Source organism: Anthonomus grandis, chromosome 5, assembly GCF_022605725.1.
Source record: "Anthonomus grandis grandis chromosome 5, icAntGran1.3, whole genome shotgun sequence".
Taxonomy (NCBI): domain Eukaryota; kingdom Metazoa; phylum Arthropoda; class Insecta; order Coleoptera; family Curculionidae; genus Anthonomus; species Anthonomus grandis.
The window spans coordinates 29,285,012-29,308,191 of record NC_065550.1 but is presented as its reverse complement, the minus strand read 5'-3'; the positions used below and the strand labels follow the sequence as shown (position 1 = coordinate 29,308,191).

The following is a 23,180-nucleotide window of genomic DNA, read 5'->3' as shown; positions in this document are numbered from 1 at the left end:
CTTCGATGAACTATTGGCCAATACCATTTTCGCTGTCGCATTCTTGTCCTTTACAAAGCAATCAGCCCATCCATTTTATCAAATCCTCCCATGTGTTTATTGTATCCAGCTATAATTTTTGGTTGTGGAATTTGTTTTTTAGTTTTAGTTTCCTTACACCATCTAGATGTGGTAACAATGTCATTACTTTCGAAGTTGGTACCCAATGTCACAGCCTTGTTGTCCTTCCATTGTACAAAAGTAACGTTATCACAAGAAACAAAACTGTGGCTTCCCCTTGGTTTTGATTTCCATGAAGTACTTTCAGGAAATGGACACTTTTCCGTTCGAATATCTCTTACTGTTGCCGTTGCACAAATTTTATTTTCCGAGAGATGGTTTAGTAAACTCAGGCTTGTAAAATAATTATTAACAAAAATTTTATATCCCTGGTTAGAAGGCACTTCCGATTTATGTAGTAAGGACATAACTACGTCTCCATCAAGACCAAAAACTTTTTCTGCATCTGATTTGCCAGTGTAAATCTCAAAAGAAATCATGTACCCATTACTACTGCATAATAGAGCCCAGTTTTTGAATCTTATTGGCTTGCCCTTGATGTACTGTTTGGCATAGTGTTTGCCATCAATTGAAAGATGTTCATCCAAACCTCTCTGTTTTTTGAAATTCTCATTCAGTGAGTTCAGTAGAGGGCGAATTTTGTAAAGTCGGTCACTGCGATCAATATTAGCATTATGGTTGAAATGGATGTGGCGAAGTAACACTTCAAATCTATTTAGTCGCATGCTATTTTTTAAAATGTTTGGTATATTTTCTGATGGATTCCAAAACATCCTCTTGTTCGGATATTTTGCATAACCTGAAAGAAGCATTCCTCCAAGTAGTACATATAACTCTTCTTTTGTGAAATTTAGCTCCTTATTTTTTTGTTGGCCGTATTTATTGGTTTCCCCAACAATTTTCGATGTGAGATCTTCATCGAAAAACAGTTTTAAAAAGTCTAACGGATTTTGGGCTTCTTTTGCTTCCTGAGATAGCTCTCATGGCACATAGTTTGTATTAATAGAAAAAATGGGGGGGATCTGCGTTCCATTCGTATAGCTTTCTACGTTTAGGGGTTGAAAAATTACCTTGATACTTGACCCAGATCTGCTAAAGGTATTAGATCTTCTTCATCAAAATCACCTTGTTCATTAGGTGGGGCTTTATAGGTTTGACGAGATAAACCCTTAGACTTTGGAAATAGTTGGGCTAGAGGAACTAGATCTTCTTCGTCAAAATCCTTTTGTTTTTTGGCTCTTACTTCACAGTTCTGCTGAACACATTTTTGTTTTGCAGACAAAATTGTATGATGATTCTAACCTCAAACACAACATATTTACTGAATTTCTTTACCCTGGTTTCAAAACCTATCGATATAAAAAATTAAAACTTAACCTCCATTTCGAGTAAAGTAACGTGTCGGATCCATTGTCACATAAAAATACAAAATCAAAACGTTATCCCCGATTTCTGCACATGAACTGATTTTGCAACAAATAGCGAACGTCTAGACAAATGCACGAGGTTATGAAAACATTAGAAGTGCGCATGTGCTTTTACCATTAAACCAAGAAAGTTAGAAGTTTAAAAATTGTAATTTTAATTATTCCATTAAAATAATTACACAGGTATTTCATATATTTAAAAAAAAAAACACACTAAATATCTACTAACATGCAGAAATAAAAAAAATAACTTTAGAATATCTATATGAAGGATTTATATTAGAAAAAATTAAAAAAAAAATTAATATTAACGTGACAAATTATTGCTTATATTACTATCACGCCAAAAAAGTGAAAAATTTGAAAATTGAATTTTGTTAACAAATATAAAAAATAATTAAATATTCAACATAGACAAAATGTTCACATCTTTTCAAGTAATAAAGAAAGAAAATCGGAATTTCATTTTTTCCAATAAAATCATTAGTTTCTATTTCAGCATTTTTTCTTAAATATGCGATAATAAAAAAAATTGCTTTGGAATTTGAAAAAAAATTAAACAAAAAGTAAATATTCCATAGACAAAATGTTTATATCTCCTAAACCAAGTTAGAAATTTAAAAATTGGGAATAGAATTCTCCCAATAAATTCATTTATTTCTACGTGATTCCCTAACATTCGAAAACCCATCAAATCCATCTGGTATTGATTTTATTATAACCGTATATTATTTAAACAGAAAATAACAAATTGCCTTTAAACCAATAAATTTCCTAAAAAATAAACTTCCATTTTTAAAAAAATATATGAAAAAATCACATTTCATTATTAAATATCAATATTCTCAAAATACAAAATTTATTGTAGATTCTATAACCGATCCATCCATTTTTCCATTACGTTTTCCCCGAAGCGAAAAACATTTTATTTTGCTACACAATGTCAATAAATAAATAACATTTTTAATATTTATACTGATAAAAATGGCAGTAATATAACTAATTAGTCATGTAAATTTTACCTAATTTAATCATTTTTTTACTTGATATATTGGGTAAATTTTTTTTATAAAACTTACATTTTCTTGTGTAAACTATGTGAATAAATAATTCACATAACAAATAATGCACACCTTATATTATGTAGTTCTCTTTCTACATGATATGTTATGTTAATGTTTGACATAATCTATTATGTAAAATTACAGTTGACCGCGTTCTCTTTATTTTAAGTATATTTTAATAAGTCTTTATTTGTGCCATTTAATACATTATTTTTTTATAATGTTATAATGCTGATTTTGTTCATTTAAGTGTTCGACAATCAGAAAATTTGAATTGCACCACTATTTACCTCGTAATTAGGATAGCCTTTAACATATTTGTAATCATAACAATGAGTTTAAAAAAATTAATAGCATGAGGTTCCATGCATATAGAAACATTCTGAGCCCAATAGTGGAATGAATCATTTTTAAAAAACGTTTTACCCATAAATTAAAACAATGAAATAAATAATAAATTGAAAGAATTTGTTTTTGAGAATAAGCCTATTAATTTCCTTTGTAAAAATACCTGGCAAATAATAATTATAACCTGTAATATTACATAAACGATTAGAGTCATTTTACATTACACATTTTGCAAAAAAAAGGTTACATCTTACTACTTACTTTCACATAGCAAACTACGTAAATTACATTATATTAGCCTCCTTGTGAGTTTACTTGAGAATTCGACTGAACATACCGTGTTAAAATTACATAAGCTATACAGTATAATAAACTTAGATATTTTACATTTGCTATAGAATTTACATATGCCACAAAATTTCCAACGTAATATTATGAAAATTTATAATATGCTTTTTACCAGTGTACTTCCTGGATCCAAAGAACAGCGAAATTATTATTCCAATTAATCGAAGTTAATCGTCCAAATATGTGCTCTATCGGTACAATCTCATTACCGTGTAATTGATTAAACAAATTTAGGGGGCGCTGCCTTCGTAGTGGAAATTGAATTAATTTTCGGCGATTTGGCTTTTAATTCCCGATCGATGCGGGAGACCTGCCATTATTGTTTTCCCGGGATTTTTCTTATGTTATCCGATAATTTGATGTCATTTGCCGACATGTCATCCCATTAGGGTAAACCGTCATTGCGGTTTATTTATGGCCGTTAATTGGGTTTTCAAATTGTATAAGCGAAAATGCCAAATTGGGGAAAGGAGGAGTGGGATTGTTTATTTATTAATTTTCATTAAGAGTATTAAAGAAATCGTTTTTTATTGCCTTTTTTTAGGGTCTTTTGGTCATAAAATCGCGCGTCTATAGTAATTTCTGGTGGTTCTTTCATATTTTTATTTATTTTTTAATATTCGATACATCAGCATTTTGCCTCTAAAAATTTTTTAGTTTATAAATTTTTGTTTTCTGCGTACAAGGTGCCTATTTAAGTTAGACATAGAACCCTAAAAAAACAAGATTTTCAGTCAATGAATTCTTTGAGAAAAAAAGAACCAATATAAGCATAAAAATGCGAAATAAATCGCCTTTTTTCATATTGATATTATATTAAATTTAAAAACATTAACCTCGTATCCATTGAAATTATGCAATGAAAGCCCCAAATAAAAGAAATTTATTTATTTTTACATTTTGGAAAAAACAATTCAACTCTAAAGTATTATTTTTCTTCTTAGTGTTCGGACACTAATTGAAATATAATTTTAACTATCCTATAATGTATACATCTTCTTATGGCTTTAACTTTGTTTGTGTGTTTCCGCAGGATATTTTACATTGTTCCAGAAAATAAATAACAAATATTGAAGCAGAAGTAATTCTGCTAATAAGATTAAAAAGCCTTTTGAAAAGGGTCACAATCGAGTAAATTTTCACAATTGGAAATAGCAGTCACTTGGCTGTTAAATGTCCCTATATAAATAATAAATATTTTCAATAATTTTCATAGTTATGTAGGGGTTTATTTACGATATACGAAACGCAATATTTTGGCTAAACTACAAGATAAAAAATTGGTAATATCAGAGGACATAAGATGTAGTCCAGAAGTACCTTTTAAAATAATTTTTATGACATACAAGGCGTTTCAAACTGTAGAAACATACCAATTTTAAATGAAATATCCTTTATATTATTTAATTTTTGTATTTTACATCGTAAATAAAGGTATGAATTAAGGTTTACCCAGCCTAAACTTTTTCGACTTTTACGGATAATATTTCTACTTTTTTTTCTGCATTTAAATATAGCAATATGAGAAATTTTAGAATTTAACAGTATTCTAACAGAGGGTAAAGGGAAAGATAACCCTCCTATCAGGGTTCAAACTTGATTAGTTCCAAAAATGTCAATTTCTAAGCTATTACTTATAAAATATTTGTACAAATTGCCTTTCTAACTTCAAAACTAATTAACCCCTTTTCAATTTCAGTACATCAACGTCAATTAGGAGACCGCAGTTGACTTTAATCGGGGTGAGTTTCAACCTTTTAATTCAATTTAAAGGCAAAAAAACACGTTTGCCTTATATTTAAGGAAACAAGTAATTTCTTCGATGTTGTAAGTGAATGGCTAAATAAAGAAAATTCATATGTAGCATGAAAAAAAACTAATGACCAGGTGCAATTTATTCTGACATTAAATGGATGATTTTTTTCATAATTTCTTATTACATTTTTGATTATTTGAAATATGTACTGTATAGTAAAGAGACTCGTTTTATTTGACCGACGTGTGAAACTTCGAAGGAAAAAATTTGAATTTTTATAGCGCGACAAGGAAAACTTTTAGCAATTCGTCAACAAAAGAAAGTTTCTTCCTTTTTTTTTTGTCGTTCGTGTTGTTCATTCAGTTTCGACCGAATTACCATTTAAACGGGACAAAAATTAGCATTCCGGAATGGATTCGGGACGGAGGGTTAAACTCTTCTTCCTGATAATAATTCATTAGTGTTGGCCCTTTTTTATAACCCGTTTAGGTTCGGATTTCTTAATGAGTTCATTACGGGGGGATAATATTGAGTTTCGAAGATGAGGAAACAATAGGATGAATATTTAAATAAATACATTAATTCCCCAACTGGTTTTGCTGCCTTACTCTGTTTTATTATTATCATTGGAAATCAGTCAATTTTTACCTTTTTGAAGGAAGATACTCAATTTTTGATACATTAAAATAAACTAAGAACAATAAAAAGTCAGATAATTCAGTATATTCAGACGAGATAATCCGTTAATTTTTTTATATATACAAGGTGTCCTGTATCGTTATGTTACAAATTTTGGCAGCGTAAAGTACACTTTTTTTTCAGGTAAAAAAAGCGAAACTTGTATATCTATTTTTATTTATTTCCAAATTACCCGCCTCTGAACATTGCTTGAGGCACTATGTTCAAGTACTTTAACCTGGATATTAAGACAGTCAGATCTTAATATTCATTTTTAAAAAACAGTCCTTTAGACAGATGAAGCGACACTCACAAGCCGTCATATTAAAAATCTGAGAAACCTGCATCAGTGGGAATTAAAAAATCTAAAAGCTGTAAATCTCTGTAATTTTCAACATGAATTTTCTGTTAACGTTTGAGCTACCCTAATCGATGACTTATTGATTGGGCCTGTTATGGTTCCTGCAAAATTAAATGCCTTCGATTTCTATGAAAGAACTGCAAGGACTTTTGGTGGATGTCTCACTGAATATTCGCCTACAAATGTGGTTCCATTTGGATGGACCTTAACCGCATTTTGAAATTATTGCTGTCCGTCCGAAATTGGGCAAGCGTCCAAGCTACTATCCAAGATCGATTGGACAAGGTGGTCCTATTGCCTGGACACAAAGATCACCCGATTACAATACCATTGATTTTTATTCATGGAAGGTACGTGAAAGATTTTCAAATACATCTTAAAATAATATGAAAATAAAGTGGTGGAAAATTTTTTATCTTGCAATATAAAAACAGCTGAAAATCGGCACTGACTGGACTGATTTCTTTTTAATAAATTTCGTTTAAAAATTCTTTGTTGTCTTATTTTTTTTACGAAATAAAATTGTTAAACTACTTTTATTAAAATCCGCCAGAGGGCGTTGATTTGTGACTTACATATTTCAACGGTTTATTTTAAAAAGCTTAAATGCAAATATATATTTTTAACGTCATTAAAAGCAGAGAACAAAGCCAAAGAAGCTAATGAAAACAACATTTCGATATCACTTTTTAAACTACATTTATTTAAAAAAAGGGTCCATTAAAAAATGGCTATTAATTCGTATTTGCTTAGCCAGGCTCAATAACCTCAAAAAAGTTTGAAAATTTGCTACCATGGAAAAGTCAATAAAGAACCAACACTAAAATAATTTGACAGTTTTGATACCTTTGGTAATATCTGGTATTACGTAGACGTTAACTTGCTTATTTTCAATAGAACACCCTCTATATTATTTAATAATTCGATTCTATGTCATACATATGTTATACTTTGGTCCAATGTATAACCGAAACTGCTACAACTATTAAAATATTTTAGTCATGAGTCCATAAATAACTCTGTCAGGCTTAAAAATGTTTACAACTTTCCATAATAAATCAACTTAATTCTGCGTTAAACATCCTCTGTAAAAAACATGTAAATTAGCACCATCTTCGGTTAATTTCCAAAAAGTGTGCACAGCTAACTGCTTGTTTTCAAACTGAATATATTAACAAAACAAATTTTGGGCTTTCGTGTTGCTCGTATTGTTCCAGTTTTTTATTCCTTGAGTTCTTACCACACAATGTTATTACACAATGCTCTACACAAACGAAGGGTTATTTGCTATGATGGTTGATATTTGATATGGCGTTTATTTTGAATGCATGAGAAATTCCACAGTTGCTGCAAGGGTGTCTGCGGATCAATCTCCTGACAGACGCCATCCTACTAGAATTCACTTAAGTACTAGAACTATTGCGCACGACCTGGGAATAAATCGAACTATTATTCAGAGTATTCTTAAGAACAGATAAGCGATCTTTTGGATATTAAGCCTCCACTACACTATAAGACTTAATTTTTCTAAGAAGAGTCGATTTTTTCATGATGATGCTTTAAGTTTAAAAATAATTATTTGTTTTTACACTAAAAGCATCAGGTTGCTCTATTGTTGAGTCAGCAGTCATCAATTTGTTCTAGGTTTCATTCATATAACTTGGTCCTTTACCAATTAACTCCACGACATTTTGACCTGGCTAGACCATTGTCACTGTCTTTTGGGTTTGATTTCAGAGGATCCCCAAGTGCTTTCAAATATGTTGTGAACAGATGAGGCTACATTTTACAAGAATGAAGGCGTGAATCTTCAGAATATTCATTACTGGTCACCAACAAATCCTCACTGGATGCGAGAAGTCCAGCATCAAGGTCGTTGGTCTGTAAATTGTTAAATTATTTGCAGCCTCTTTTAAAGAGGAATTACCAATTATATTAGAGGAAATGCCACTTGAAATTCTGCGACGAATCCTGTTGTTCCACCTCATTTTGCCCTAAATATTCGAGTGCGGTACTTTTCATGGCCGGCTAGATCACGAGACCTAACATACCTGGATTTTTATTTATGGGGTCGAGTAAATGCATTTTTTATTGCAAGGTAGCAAGACCTACGATACGACAAAACATGATTAGCCGGATTAGGCATTGTATGCAAACTCTATCAGCTGCTGAAGTAGCGACAGGAGTTTTGTCTACCCAAAAAAAGATGCTTTAGTGCATTGAAAATGATGGACGGCATTTTGAACCTTTAAGGCGGCAGTAAATAAAATATGTGCATAACATAAATATAATACTTTAGATTTCTTAAAATTGTATGTAGAATTTAAATATCAGATAATATATTCGGTGTGCTTTTTAAAATAAGCCAGGTTACATCTACATCCGAAATGGTCAAAAGTGTCAAAACTGTCAAATTATTTTACTGTCCTTTATTGAGTTTTCCAAATTCTCTAATTTTCAGAAAATTTTTACGCGTAGTTTTCCCAAGGTAATAGGCTAATTTGGTTCATCTTGATACAGATAATAAACGTGAACTGATAATAAAAAGTGATATAGAAATGCCGTTTTTGCCTGCTTTTTTTCCCTGCTTTTAGTTGTAGTTGTATTTAAGTTTTTGGAAATAATCTGTCAAAAGGCAACTCACAAGTCAATGCCCTCCAGCAGATTTTAAGAAAATTATTTTGACAATATTTTTTTGATAAAGAAATAAGCAACAAAGGACTTTTAAACAAAATTTGTTAAAAGAAAATCGGTCTAGTCAATGCCGATTTTTAGCTGTTTTTATATTTCAAGATGAAAACTTCTCTCACCACTTTATTTGACAATTGACAAGTTGTAGCGCCCTCTAGCAACTGACTTCAAAATAATTTCCAGCATTTTTTTTGGGCCAATTTTCTAAGAATGTTTTTTGACTATTAGGGCCTGAGATATCGCCGAAATTCTTAATTGGTCATCCGGTACAAGTTTTGGGTTTTTAAGTGTACATACTTTACACTTAAAATAAAATTTGAACATAACAATACTTTTGAGTTCTATATGATAAAAAATTATACTGGTATGGACTCTATTAACTTCTACCCTAGTTACGTAATGCTCTATAGTGAAAAAAAAAACATTTATATTCATTGGACACACGATTAGTTAAACACATTCCCTAAATCTAACGAAAATAATTATTTAAATCCACGCAAAGGACCGTGGTACATAATCTGAATCCAGAGCCTAAATCCGCGGAATTGCGGGCAGAGTCGATGCATTAGTAATGTCCTAATTGGTCCACAAATAACGTCGGATTAACGAAATTCAAATTTCGGGACGACCCGCGGTCCTGAATAAATTTAACTTCCGTACTGGGTGACTATTAATAGGTCACATTTTAGGGTGAATTTTCATCCCCCACCGCGTTCTGGTTTTTTTTCTCTACAGGCACGAGAGGGTCGTTGTTTAAAAATTTAATATTCTAGGTGAGGTAGGCGTGGACGGTTGTGACCTAAATAAACTCGTAAGGGATGCTCATTTTTAAAACATCGTGTGAGAAATAATAAATAGGGAAACAGATGGTTAATAGAAGCAATAGAACTTTGAACTTGCATTTTTTTATTAAGGATATTATGAAGAGAAGCATTCTTAAAAGATACAGAAATCTGAAATAGTGTAACAAAGTGTATTTAGTAACCTAATGACCTCAATTCATTGGATTTTGGCAATTGTTGTGAACTGAAAAGTGTGCAAACAGTTCCATATCTAAACTTGTTATTGACTGTGAAGTGCTTTGAGTGTAGATATCGGAAAAATCGTGTGGTCTACATAAAAATGCTTAAAAGTTTTTGATAGAGTTAAATCTTAACTAAAACTTTGCACTTTAAGAAGTTTCCCATTTAACCAATGTTATTAAGATATTTGGCAATTTGTCTTAAGTTGTCTTAATGTTTCCTCCACGTGGATTATGCTTAAAGTCATTTTTGTAGAACGAGACTTATTTAATAGCTTCTTTCTAGAAATTTTTTGATTTGATACTTAGGACTCTTTTAATTTTTTAGAAAATGTATATCGCCTAGTATTTAGAAACTAAGAATATTTTGAATAAAGATATCTCAATAATTCTAAATGCTACGTAAAAAATCTTTATAAGCTATTTGAAAGAACTTGATCTCAAGATCAAATTTGCTCTCCAGGAAGTTTTCAATTTGACTAATATTAACCGAGATGTTTGAAAATATGTCTTGGGTTGACCAACAAAATACATTTTGACCTTAAAAAATGGTTACATCTAAATTAAACAAAAATGTTTGATTCTACGTAAGTTATGATAAGAATCATTTTTGTAGAGTGTGACTTGGTTAACAACTTTTCCCTTTAGGATTTTTTTGATTTAAGGCTTAGAACTGGAAATTATTAGCAAAAATAATATCGCTTAATATGAATAGGTTTACCTAAAAAATGCTTAGTTACTTTTTGATAGTTCTTAATTTTACCTAAAACTTTTCAGATATTTAGAGATATTTAGCAATTTGTCTTGTGTTGACAGAAACAGTTCGATTTTGAAAACTGTTTTTCATTAAGTTTCTTAAAAATGCTTGACTCTATAAATACTCTATAATATGCTAAGTATTATTTTTGTAGAAGGTGATTTGCTTGACAACTTTTCTTTCTAAAAATGTCTTTTTTTGATACCTTGGACTCGAGATTTTTGAAATGTGAAATATACTTAGAATCGAAAGTAGAATGTGCTCGAATCAAAAGCATTACCAAAAATTTTTTAGATTTTTCTGAAGCCTTTGACAGTATCAAGATTCTCTCAATCTGAAAATTGAGAAACTGTCAATAAATTTAGAACGAATATATTTACATGAAAACTTCAACAGATTTTATATGAAGCTAAAATCAATAAAATCGTTATGTAAGTTTTTTATTGTATCTAAGTTTTCGTAATGCCTTTGAAGCATAAAGATTTGTTTAATTCAAAGAAAACATACTTAATAACTCGAAGGCTTTAGATAATTATATCACTACAATTAAGCATTTACTACTATACTGCGTATGCAGCGTTTATTGATCTAACTGAGAATTACATCGGATCTATTTCGGGGAAATTCTGGAAATTTATTCAGCATAAACGTAATACATCTCGAATTCCAGGAAACCTAACTTATAATGAAACGCGCTTAGATTGTCCAGAAAAAATTGTGAATGCCTTTGCTCAGTTCTTCGGGAGTGACTATTGAGCATCCAGATTATCAAGATAAATTTTATCCTAGAACATCAATATATCAACACTTACAAAGCTGGAAGAAACTGCTGGATTTGATAATGTATCATATGTTCTCCATAGAGTATCGATTCGGTTTTAATTTATCGATTCGGACTAGTCCTGAGGAGCGAAAGTTGGCAAAAATCTTATTTCTAAATCAGATGACAAAGGTTTGGTCAAAAACTACAGTCCAATCTCAATATTGACCAATTTCCCAAAGGTTTTTGAAGTGTGTATATATGACACCCTTTTCGTCCAGTCAAACATCTTATATCCCAATATTAGCATGGTTTTTTTCACTCTAGATCGACTAGTATCAATTTAATGATATTTTTTCACTCAGCTGCAAATAACAATTGGATGTCACATATACAGTCTTCGCAAAAGCATTTGACATATTTTTGCTCAAAAATTACACAAGTTAGGCATACCTTGGACTCAAGATTTTTCAAATAATTGATATCGCCCAGCATTGAAGAACTGATAATGTTTTCAATTAAGATATCTCAATAACCATTAGGTGTATATAAAAAATCCTTGTAAACTTTTTGATAGAGCTTGATATTATCTAAAACTGTTCCCTTTAAGAAGTTTCCACTGTCTTGGGTTCACCAGTGAAAGACAGTTTAACCTTGAAAAATGCATAAACCTAAATTTTTCAAGAATACTTGATTCAACGTAGAATATCCTTAGAATAATTTTCGTAAAACGTGACTTGTTTAACAACTTTTATCTCATTTTCTATTTAGAACTCGACATTATGGAGAAAATTCATGTCGCCCAGTATTGGGAAGTTAAGAATGTTTTGAATAGAGATATCTCAATAACTCTTAGGGCTACATAAAAAATTATTCTTCTCGATTTTTTGACTGATCTTATCTAAAACTTTGCCCTTTAAGAGGTTTCTTATTTGATCAATAATAAACGAGATATCTAGTGATTTGTGTTGGATTAACCAATTGACATTGAAAAATGTTTGTAACTACGTGAAATCTTCTTATACTTTGAAATAGAATAGACTTGCATCAAAGGCTTTACCTAAGCCTTACGTATTAAGACTCTTAGATTTTTGTGAAGCCTTGGATAGTATGAAGATTGACTCAATCCATTGAAAAACTACTCAATCACTAAAAAACGATTATTTACATGGAAACTTGGACAAAACTCATAAGCTTTCACATCAAGCTAAAGTCAATAAAATAGTTATGTAAGCATTCAATAAATTTTGATTATTATCATGCCTTTGATAGAATCCAGACTTTCTTATTCCATAGACAAACTCCTCAATAACTCGACGACTGATATTTACAGGGAAACTTTTAGTAACGTTTTTGTAAAAGAAACTCAACAGAATGTCAACTAAATCGATGAATTATAATATATGAATGTAAAAATCCAGTGGATCGAAGTACTAGAGGTCAAGCTATGGCTCAAACGTTATCTGAAACTGTTTTGTTGGACACGATTTTCAAAAAAAGAAATAAATGAGGTTCTGATGCATGGATTTTCGTATTTTTTTAATGGCAGCTAAAGAATATTTCAAAGAAACTGCTAGAGTAAAAATCAAGTCCATCGGAAAATTGATATAGCCCAGTATTGACATTGACGCCTTGTATTAACTAAGTATTAATCAAATAACGCTTAGGTCTAAATAAAACATACTTAGAAACTCTTTAATAGACATTCATCTTATCTCAAACTTTTCCCTCTAAAAAGCTTCTCATTTGATCAACAATAACCGTAATATTTAGCGATTTGCCTTGGATTGATCAAACAGAGACGATTTGACCCTAAAAAAATTGTAGACCTTAATTTGTTAAAAATGCTTTGCTCTACGGGCAATATGCTTAGAATCACTTTTGCAGAGCGTAATTTGCTTAACAGCTTTTCTCTTTAAAAATTTTTAATTGAACCTGTAATTTGTAAGAAAACTTATATCGCCTAGTATTTAGAAAGTAATAGTGTTGTGAGGAGAAATATCTTAATAACACTTTGATTTACCTAAAAAACGCTCATATACTTATTGATAGAACTTAATCTCAACTTAAAAAAGAATTTTTTCATTTGACCAATAATAACCGACATATTTAGTGATTTGGCTTGAATCAATTAACGAAAGACAGTTTGACCTTAAAAAAATTAAATTTGTTAAAAATGCTTAACTGTACGTGCAATATGCTTAGAATAGGAAATATAATATTCCTCAATTCAAAGGTTTAAAACTTTTAGATTCCTGTGAAGCCTTTGACAGTATCAACATTCTGTCAATCATTACACTTGCATGAATACTTTTTGAAAAAAAAGTCATCAGATTTCAAATGAAGCTGAAATCAATCAAATCGTTTAATAACTTTTTATTATATTTCGATTTTCGTAAGGCCTTTGATAAAATCAAGATTTTTTCAATCTATAGAAAAACTGATTATTAACTCGAAGACTGTGATATTTACAAAGAGACTTGTAGGAAAACTCATTAGCTCTCATACAAAACTACAATAAATGTAATAAATTTAAATAATTTCTAATAAGACACACTGCTTCGATCACATACAATTAAGCATTGACTATTTATATATGTTATGCTGTAGTTGTAATTAATTTGACTTGATTTACGACTATAAGGTCAAAGCTCCTTGTTACGACCCTGTGAATTAGTTCTACCGTTCCACGCATCTTCCTCTATTCAGGCTCATTTTAAATGAAAGACATAAAAACCCTTTTGCATGAAAAACAGTATTTTTTTCCGCCTTTATTTGCCTACTAGTACGCGCCCTTCGCTCATTAAGGGCCCAGATAAAAAACTCCGGTTTTCCGTAGGAATAAAACATAAAATAGAGAGAAGAGACGTTAAAAGTGTGGCGAAATGATAAAAAAAAAGTCGGTTTGGAGCGACCGCGTTACTCTTTGTGTCCTTGTCTTATTTTCTGTCTTCTCGTTGTTAGTCGAGGGCTTATTTTTATTACTGGAGAAACTAGTGGGGTTTAATGTAATACTAGAAGAGTTTATTCAGTTGTAATAGATTTTAGTGTATTTTAGAGTCAGATAGAGTAATAAAATGTGTTTAATAAATTCCGTCCAGTTAATAAAGACAACATATTTGATTAGCATGTATATGCAAAAAAAGAAATCCAGGTTTACTCATCGCTCTACTTTTAGTGCTTTGATTGGCTTGATTTTTAGTTGTATAGTTTCTTTGGAATGTTTTTCAGCTGTCTTTAAAAAGTGATAAAAATCCATGCATTAGAAGCCCTTTTATTCAAGTTTTTGAAAATCATGTTCGAGCTATAGCTTGACTTTTACTACTCAAATCAACTTGTTTCTTACTGCAACATTTTCTTTGAACTGTTCTTCAGTTGGCATTAAAAAAATTATGAAAATCCATGCATTAGAACCTCAATTTTTTCCGTTTTTGAAAATTTGTCCAATAAAACAGATTCAGATAACTTTGAATCATAGCACTTCGATCGGCTTGATTTTTGCCTGAATAGGCTCCATAGAATACACCTGTCTTTCCATTAATAAAATGAAGCAAATCCATCTACTGCAATTTTTTCATTTCGCATTTTGATGAAACTCTAACAAGACTTACGCTTTAACTGTCAATATCCCCTGGAAACTCGTGAACTATACGTGGCCTAAACTGAATTTTTTGTCCAAAACAACTAAAATAACCCCTTCGTTACTAAAATAACCCTTCCCAAAAAAATAGATTAAATATTTCCCTGTTGGATGCCATATCCAGGCCATACAAATTAAAACAGAGAGCCGCAGGTTACGAACTCCTTTTAACTACAAAGCAATTTAACGCGGGATTTACTCCCGCTTTAATTTGCTTGCAAAAGGGCACGAGCCATAAAGCTTATATATTACGAAATTTTAATATTAATCGGAGTTATTTTCTTCTGAAAATACGGCTCGAAGGACCAGAAAGTAAACATTAATTAGAGCTTAAATAAGCAGGCAAAACATGACCATTTTGTCGACAGCAAACAGTTTAGCCCTTTGGTGTATTATTAGGTACATATACACATAGGGCCTCTATCTACATATCATGGCGCCTTTGTTTATTGTAGTTAGCAAACTACATGGTTAGAGTACGAGTAAGATCTTAAATTGCATTGTCCAATTTGGATGCAAATTATATTAATAACGGATTGGCTTGTGTAATAGGGTGGACAATGGGAGGGTCCGTTGTGACCCGACTACTCTAATCTTAAGCCCGCTTGTTCTCGTTTAAATTGCAGTTTTCGAGTTTATGCGCGTTGGACATTGTAGAGCTTAAATTCGAATTTTTGAATTTTTGAAAAATATTATATTTCACTGAGTTCGATGCAATCCATCTCTGAAAGTATGTACATAATGCTGCTTTTAAGTTTCTTAGAAAAGTCTTAAGTAGAAGTCATTCTAATTGAATTTGGACATCAGCAACTTAAACAAAAATCCAGCTTTTCGAGAAATCGATTGGCGAAATTGCATGGAATTGATTCTAAAGCTTAACTTCAGAAAAATAAGCAATTTATCAGTAAATGGTAAACTAAAATGGATATTTTTAGAAATAAATCCATGGTCGCACTTTTTGGATTTAAGAAATTGATTCCATGGTCAATTGCAAGGATGATTCATGATGAGGACGAAAATCAATTGATTACTTAATGGCAAATTATATTGGAATTTAGGAAATAAACGCATGGCTCAATTGTCTGGAATTAACAAATTGATCAATTTCTACAAAAGAACCTGGGATTTAAAAATGGAAAAAAATCATGACTTAACTCCCTGAAAAGAAAATAAATAAGTTTCCAGTGTATTAAAATACTAATTAAGGTTCAATTTTTTTGATCCATGATGTAATTAATGCATGGAATTAAAAAAATTATTCTATGGTTCAGCTTTTGCACTAATTGAAAATTATGTTAGAACTTAAAATCCATGGTCTGGATTTAAAAAATTGATTATGTGCATAACTTTTAGCACGACATAGTATTGAAGGAACTCGTCCATTATCTCAAAGAGACCTACGCAACTAGAGAAAAAAATATAAACTCTAAGTCTCAAAATATCTTTTTATGTATTAATCAGCTTACATGTTTCGCTAATAGAGCATCATCAGACCTTATAGCTAGATGACCTGCCAAGTACTTGGTAGATTAATACATAAAAAAATTTTTTGAGACTGAGACTTAGAGTTTTAATTTTTTTCACCACATAGTATTTTATTAAAATTGCATATTGTGGTACAGTTTTTGCTCAACTTCAAAGAACGAAATAATGCTTCAATTGCTTAACTTTTGCTAAGAAAAAATACCCACTTCATTGCAAATTGTGCCGCAACTTATTAGAATAAAATTCAATTGCCTGGACTTAAAAATTAATTCTATGCATAACTTATTAAGAAGATAACATATTAATTTATTAAAATTACAAATTATGGTGCAAAACATCTATGGAACGAAGATCAATAATTCACTTAATGGCAAATTATAATGGAATTAAGGTTCAAAATCCATGGCTACCTGGAATTAAAAAAAACGACTCTATGGCTGAATTTTAAAAAAAAAACGATTGTTTTGAAAAATGAAGTGTCTAACCATTAAAAATATTAAATTTCACCAAGATCAACCTAACTCTTAAAGTACATAATGCTGGTTTTATTGTTCTTAAAAAAGTCTCAAGTAGAAGTCATTCTAATGGAATCTGGACGTCAACAACTTCTAAAGTTTTCAAAAAATCCAACTTTTCGGGAAATCGATTGGTGCAATTGCATGGAATTGAGGAGTTGCTTCTAGGCTCAACATCTAGAAAACAAACAAAATATCAGTAAATGGAAACCTCAATTTTTTAGAAATAAATCCATGACTGCTCTCCCTGGACTTAAGAAATTAATTCTATGGTTAATTTCAACGAACACAAATCAATTTATTACGAAATTATGATGCAACTTTCTTAAAGAACATCTATGGTTTAACTACCTAGAAATAAAAAAAATGGATTCTAGAGCTTACCTCTAGGAACGATTGCTTCAATTGCTCAACTTTTGCTAAGAAAAAATAATCACTTTATTGCAAATTGTGATATAACGTATAAAAATAAAAATCAATTTCCTGTACTTAAAAATTTATTCTATAGACAACTTCTAAGATAACATATTAATTTATTAAAATTATAAATTATGTTGCAAAACATCTATGGAACGAATATCAATAATTCACTTAATGGCAAATTATAATGGAATTAAGGTACAAAATCCACGGCTACCTGGAATTTAAAAAAAACGACTCTATGGCTGAATTAAAAAAAAAATTAATCACTCAATGCAAATTAAAATTTAAAAAAAATTAAAAATGCCTCAGGCCTCAACTGCCTAGAATTAAAAAATGCATTTTATAACTCAAATTATCACTTAAGCATATTTTGTTCCCAGACAACACATATCTTCCAATAGAAGTCCCAGATTAGTTGAAATTATGTCGAATTGTCCATAGAAGAATAATAAATATCCTCTGAATAACAATTTTAATCCAATTTAATGAACTCAATTGCAATTTTCGAGTTTCTGAGCATTTGACATTCTAGGGCGTAAATGCTAATTTTTTTTTACTAAACTGTCTAACCATTAAAAATATTAAATTTCACTAAGGTCTCAAAAAAGTCTTAAGTAGAAGTCATTCTAATGGAATCTGGACGTCAGTAACTTGCAAAGTTTTCAAAAAAACCCAACTTCTTGAGAAATCGATTAGTGCAATTGCATGGAATTGAGGAGTTGCTTCTAGGCTCAACATCTAGAAAATAAAAAAAATATCAGTAAATGGAAACCTATGAGGGATATTTTTTAGAAATAAATCCATGACTGCCCTCCCTGGATTTAAGAAATTGATTTTATAGTTAATTTCAACGAACACAAATCAATTTATTACGAAATTATGATGCAACTTTTTTGAAGAACATCTATGGTTTAACTACATAGAAATAAAAAATAGATTCTAGGGCTTACTTCTAGGAACGAAAATCAATTGATTACTCAATAGCAAATTATAATGTAATTAAGGAAATAGACGTATGGTTCAATTGCCTGCAATTAAGAAATTACTCAATTTCTACAAAACAACCTGGGATTTAAAAATGGGAAAAAATTGATCACCTAATTGTTATGATGGACATTTTTGGACATAAAGATCACGACTTAACTCCCTGAAAAGAAAAAAAATATTGTGTCTATAACTTGTAGAATAACTTTCCAGTGTATTAAAATACTGATTAATGTGTAATTTTTTCGATTCATGGTGTGATAATTGCCTGGAATCCAAAAATTTATTTTATGGTTCAGCTTTTGCATTAATTGAAAATTATGTTAGAATTAAAAAAAAATCAGAATTTAACTAGCTGGAATTAAAAAATTTACTCTATGGCTGAATTAAAAAAAAAACAGTTTATCGCTTAATGCAACTTATAACTGAATTTAGGAAAAAAATCTATGGTCTGGATAAAAAATTGATTATGTGCATATTTCTATCATCACATAGCAATTTATCAAAATTGCCTATTGTGTTGCAGTTTTCTTGGGAAATATCCTTTGCTCAACTGCCAAGAATAAAAAAAAATGCTTAACTTTTGCTAAAAAAAAATAATTACTTCATTGCAAATTGTGATGCAACCTTTTAGAATAAAAATCATAATTCAATTGCACGGACTTAAAAAATTGATTCTGTGCATAACTTCTAAGATAACATTTTATTTTTTATTAAAATTACAAATTATGGTGCAAAACAGCTATGGAACTTAATGGAAAATTATAATGGAATTTAGGTACAAAATCCATGGCTGAGCTGCCTGAAATTTAAAAAAAAAACGATTTTATGGCTAAATTATAAAAAAATTTTAATCACTTAATACAAATTAAAATTTAAAAAAAAAATAAAAAAATCGATGGTTCATTTACCTGGGCTTAAAAAATGATATTGTGCTTAACTTCTATAAAAAAAAAACCATATCAATGTATCACAATTCTTAAATTATGATGCAACTTTCTTGAAAAACACCCTTTGTCCAACTGCCTAGAATTAAAAAATGCATTTATTGCATTAACTTCAAACTAAGAAAAATGTGATGCTACTTTTAGGATGAAAATCATGCCTCAACTGCCTAGAATTTAAAAATGGATTCTATAACTCAAATTATCACTTAAGACGATTTGTTACCAGACAGCACAATCTTCCAATAGAAGTCCTACATTAGTTAAAAGAAATGTCCATATGAACATCCTCTGAATAATAATATTAATCCAATCCAATGAACTCCGCAATTATTTCGTCTTTTGGAACTTTATTGACTAATTTTAATTATTAAAATTCTTATTTTTGATATTGCTTGGTGACAAGTCTAGTTATTTGTAAGGTAACGGTAGTGGTAATTTTAGAACGTAAACACCCATTTTTCTACAAAAGTGTCTATTATCAATTTTTTAACAAAAATCTATTAGTCTTAATAAAAATTGCCTTTTAAAGACAAGAAAAATTTAAAATTTTATAAAGCCTATTTGTTACTGACCAACCTAAATTAAATTATTCCAGTGGAATTTGGATGTGCGCATTGACATATAAAGCATATTTCGCAAATGCTAAATTTTACAATGGGTGCAACAAAGATGGGTAGATTATCTAGAACGCATGTGGTTTCCATGTATAAGGGATATAATATGACTAAAGAATTAAAAACGGTGGTTGATAAAAATAATTTTCATAATTCCAGAGATAAAAACTCTATAATAATATTAATATTATTAATATTAATATTAATAATATTAATAATAATATATTATATATAATTAATAATCTAATCTAAAAGCTTTAATTTTTGAAGATATTTTAGATTATGAATTAGCCTTGCAAACGTAATTTTTTATATAAAATCTTAAATAACTCAAAAACGACCAGACTTAGACATAGAAATTTATATACAAAATATGTGTAGAATTTCATTTGGAACGTAAAAAAAAAATTATACAGGGTGTTTCATTTAATGTAACCAAAATGTTTCTAGCATTATACAGAAGGAGCAACATTGCAAATTTTTATCTTTAAGCTTAGATGCCAAATTTAAAAAAAAATCCAAAGTATACTCTTGCGTAATTGACGATGCAGGAATATCAACAGACAAAAAATAGCAGCAATTCAAATTTACCGCCGAAACTTGTTTATTATGACCACGACTGAAACGTGAACCTAAGGCCATATTTCAATGAATTTTCATGCTTATCAAAGATACCAAAGCCATATAAAGAAACATCATTATTGTCACGTACATAATTCTGGTTTTAGGTTTATTTATTAAGGAGTTCCCAACTAGCTCCATAGAAGTAAAGTTTGAACTCCATAGAAGTAAAGCTTGCCTTGCAAGTTCTCTACTTTACAATCGGTATAACAAATATGGGTATCTATTGTCTTCTATCCTTGTCCACTGTGTAATGTTACCTAGCCATGACATTTAATTTCTTCCGATTCCTTTTCTTTCCTCAATCATAAACTGCAAGAATCGGTTTCTTTAACTTCAGCAAAAAGAGTTCGCGTTCTTTGTTGATGCGTCTAAGAACTTCCTTATACGTAAGTTTCGCCCTCCAGGGTACCAAGATTAATAGAATGTGGTATCTGTAATACCCACCCCAAGAATTTCAGCGATTTAATCCCACTTGTTCTTGCTTAAATTCCATTTTTTAACATCCTCTTAATTTTCAAGCGAGCGTAGCAGCGAGGAAATTGCAAGGCGTAAATTCCCATTTATTCGGAGGAGAGGAGGTGGATAGCGGCAGCTTTTCCCCAAAAACCGAGGAGCGGCTTATCTGAGGACATTTTCGTGCGGCAAAAGCACTTTTCTATATCCTTTTTATTTTACCCGAAGAACGTATAGGATAATGTTTTCAGAACAACCGGGTTTAGTTTGAAAGCGACTCTCGAAGGACCGAAAACTCTACCGTTTTTACGTTTTACCTCAACTTTATTACGTTTCAAATTTTTCGTTACATTCGACGACATTCCGCACGGGGAATATTTTAATTAGATAACTTTTCTAATCTATAAAGTTGTCGATGCTCGCACATGATTTGAATACGTGGCAGCATTGTTTTCTCTTTTAATTAAGAAGATTTAGGTTAGGATTATATTTTTTGAGGTTATTGAATTATTTTAGTTAAATCGACTAAAGGGTTCATATTTTTATAAGGTAGAAACGGTTCTGTGTTTTCCAAAGTCCCTTATATAGGATTTTATTAAAAAGCCTTAGGGTTTTTAATAATAAGGAAACAGGTAATACATTCTAAAGGAACCCTACTTGGCAGTAGAATGTTGTACAACTTTATTACATTTTTCGGGTTTATACGGGATGAACAATAGGACTTTTTGGAGATTATTTTTAAGATTAATAACATACTCATTCATAGAATACGCAATTCATAAATGGTCTACACACTGCACCCATCTTTGTTCCACCCATTGTACAAGAGTGAATTGTAGCACTTGAAAAACAAGCTTGAGAAGTTAAATTTAGCAAGTGCCAAGCAAGCTTCACAGTTACGCGCATCCAAATTCCACTCGAATGTTATGCAATCGAATCGAATTTCTATTTAAGGAATTTCCGCTTTTGGTCGGGAAATTTGACTTATTGCAAATCCTACTAGTTATAATGATACGTAAATTATATCAAGTAGTTACTCATACATGATATTCGTGATCCACAAATGGTGTATTGAATGACATAAAATCCCATCGAATTCCTATTTCAGAAATTTCTACAGTTTAGCGGGAAATTTTAAATTTTGCAGGTTTAACAAATTTCTTTTTTTTTATACTTAAAGTAGACCAAGTAGTTACTCATACATGATATTCGTGATCCACAAATGATCTAATAATACACCCATCTTTATCCCTATAACAATGTGAATCTAGTAATTACAAAGCAAGCTTCGAAGTTAGGCACATCCAAATTCCACTCGAAAATTATGTAACCGAATCGAATTTCTATTCAAGAATTTTCCATAGTTTGTCGGGAAATTTAATTTATTACTATCTTACTATAATATATAAAAACAAATATAATTTGTTTTTTTTATAGATAAAGTATATCAAGTAGCTACTCATATATGATTTTTGTAATCCACAAATGGTTATACCCAAAATAATATACCCATCTTTATCCCACCCGTTATAAAATAGTCAAATGTAGCACTTGCAAAGCAAGCTTTAGATGTTCGTTCGAATTCCACTTTCATAGAATTTTAGAAGTTTGGTGGGAAATTTGAATATTTGCAAGTTTTACTAGTTGGTTTCTTATTTTAATAATTTATTATATATTTCTATTTAGACTACACTATAAACATACAGTAGGCCAAGTAGATACTCATACATGTTATTCGTAATCCATACATATTGTTCTGATATTATACCCACCTTTGTCCCACCCATTATAGAAGAGTCAAAATTAGAACATCCAAAGCAAGCTTTAGAAGTGGGGAACATCCCAATTCCACTCAAATGATATAAAATGAGGTCAATTTTCTATTTAAGGAATTTCCATAGTTTAGCGGAAAATTTAAAATGTTGCAAATTTAACTAATTTATTTTTTTATAAAATAGACCAAGTAGTTACTCATACATGATAGTTGTAATCCATAAATGGTCCAATAATATATGCATTTTTGTCTCACCCATTATAAAAGAGTAAAATTTAGTAGTTGCAGAACAAGCTTTAGAATTGGGGAGCGTCCAAATTCCACTTGAATAACTTGAAATCGAGTCGAATTTCAATTAAATAAATTTTCGCAGTTTGGCGGAAAATTTGAACTACTGCTAGTTTTTCTAACTTGCTTTTTTATACATAACGTAGTTACTCATACATGATA

General features: G+C 30.5%; 2 protein-coding genes across 2 annotated transcripts in view; one reads left to right on the top strand and one right to left on the bottom strand.

The window, feature by feature from the left end:
* Window positions 1-23,180, top strand: part of LOC126736684 (1-phosphatidylinositol 4,5-bisphosphate phosphodiesterase epsilon-1-like) — a 201,417-nt gene that overhangs the window by 34,165 nt on the left and 144,072 nt on the right. The window contains exon 2 of the mRNA XM_050441179.1: window positions 4,947-4,989. The gene's annotated coding sequence lies outside the window, so the exon portion shown is untranslated. The remainder of the gene's footprint in view (window positions 1-4,946; window positions 4,990-23,180) is intronic.
* LOC126736767 (piggyBac transposable element-derived protein 3-like) lies at window positions 51-785 on the bottom strand. Its single transcript, XM_050441298.1, has one exon. The coding sequence runs from the start codon at window positions 783-785 to the stop codon at window positions 51-53; it is 735 nt and encodes a 244-aa protein (XP_050297255.1).

Excerpts from the sequence above, each read along its gene's own strand:
- LOC126736767 (XM_050441298.1), bottom strand. The coding sequence starts at position 785 with ATGCGACTAAATAGATTTGAAGTGTTACTTCGCCACATCCATTTCAAC.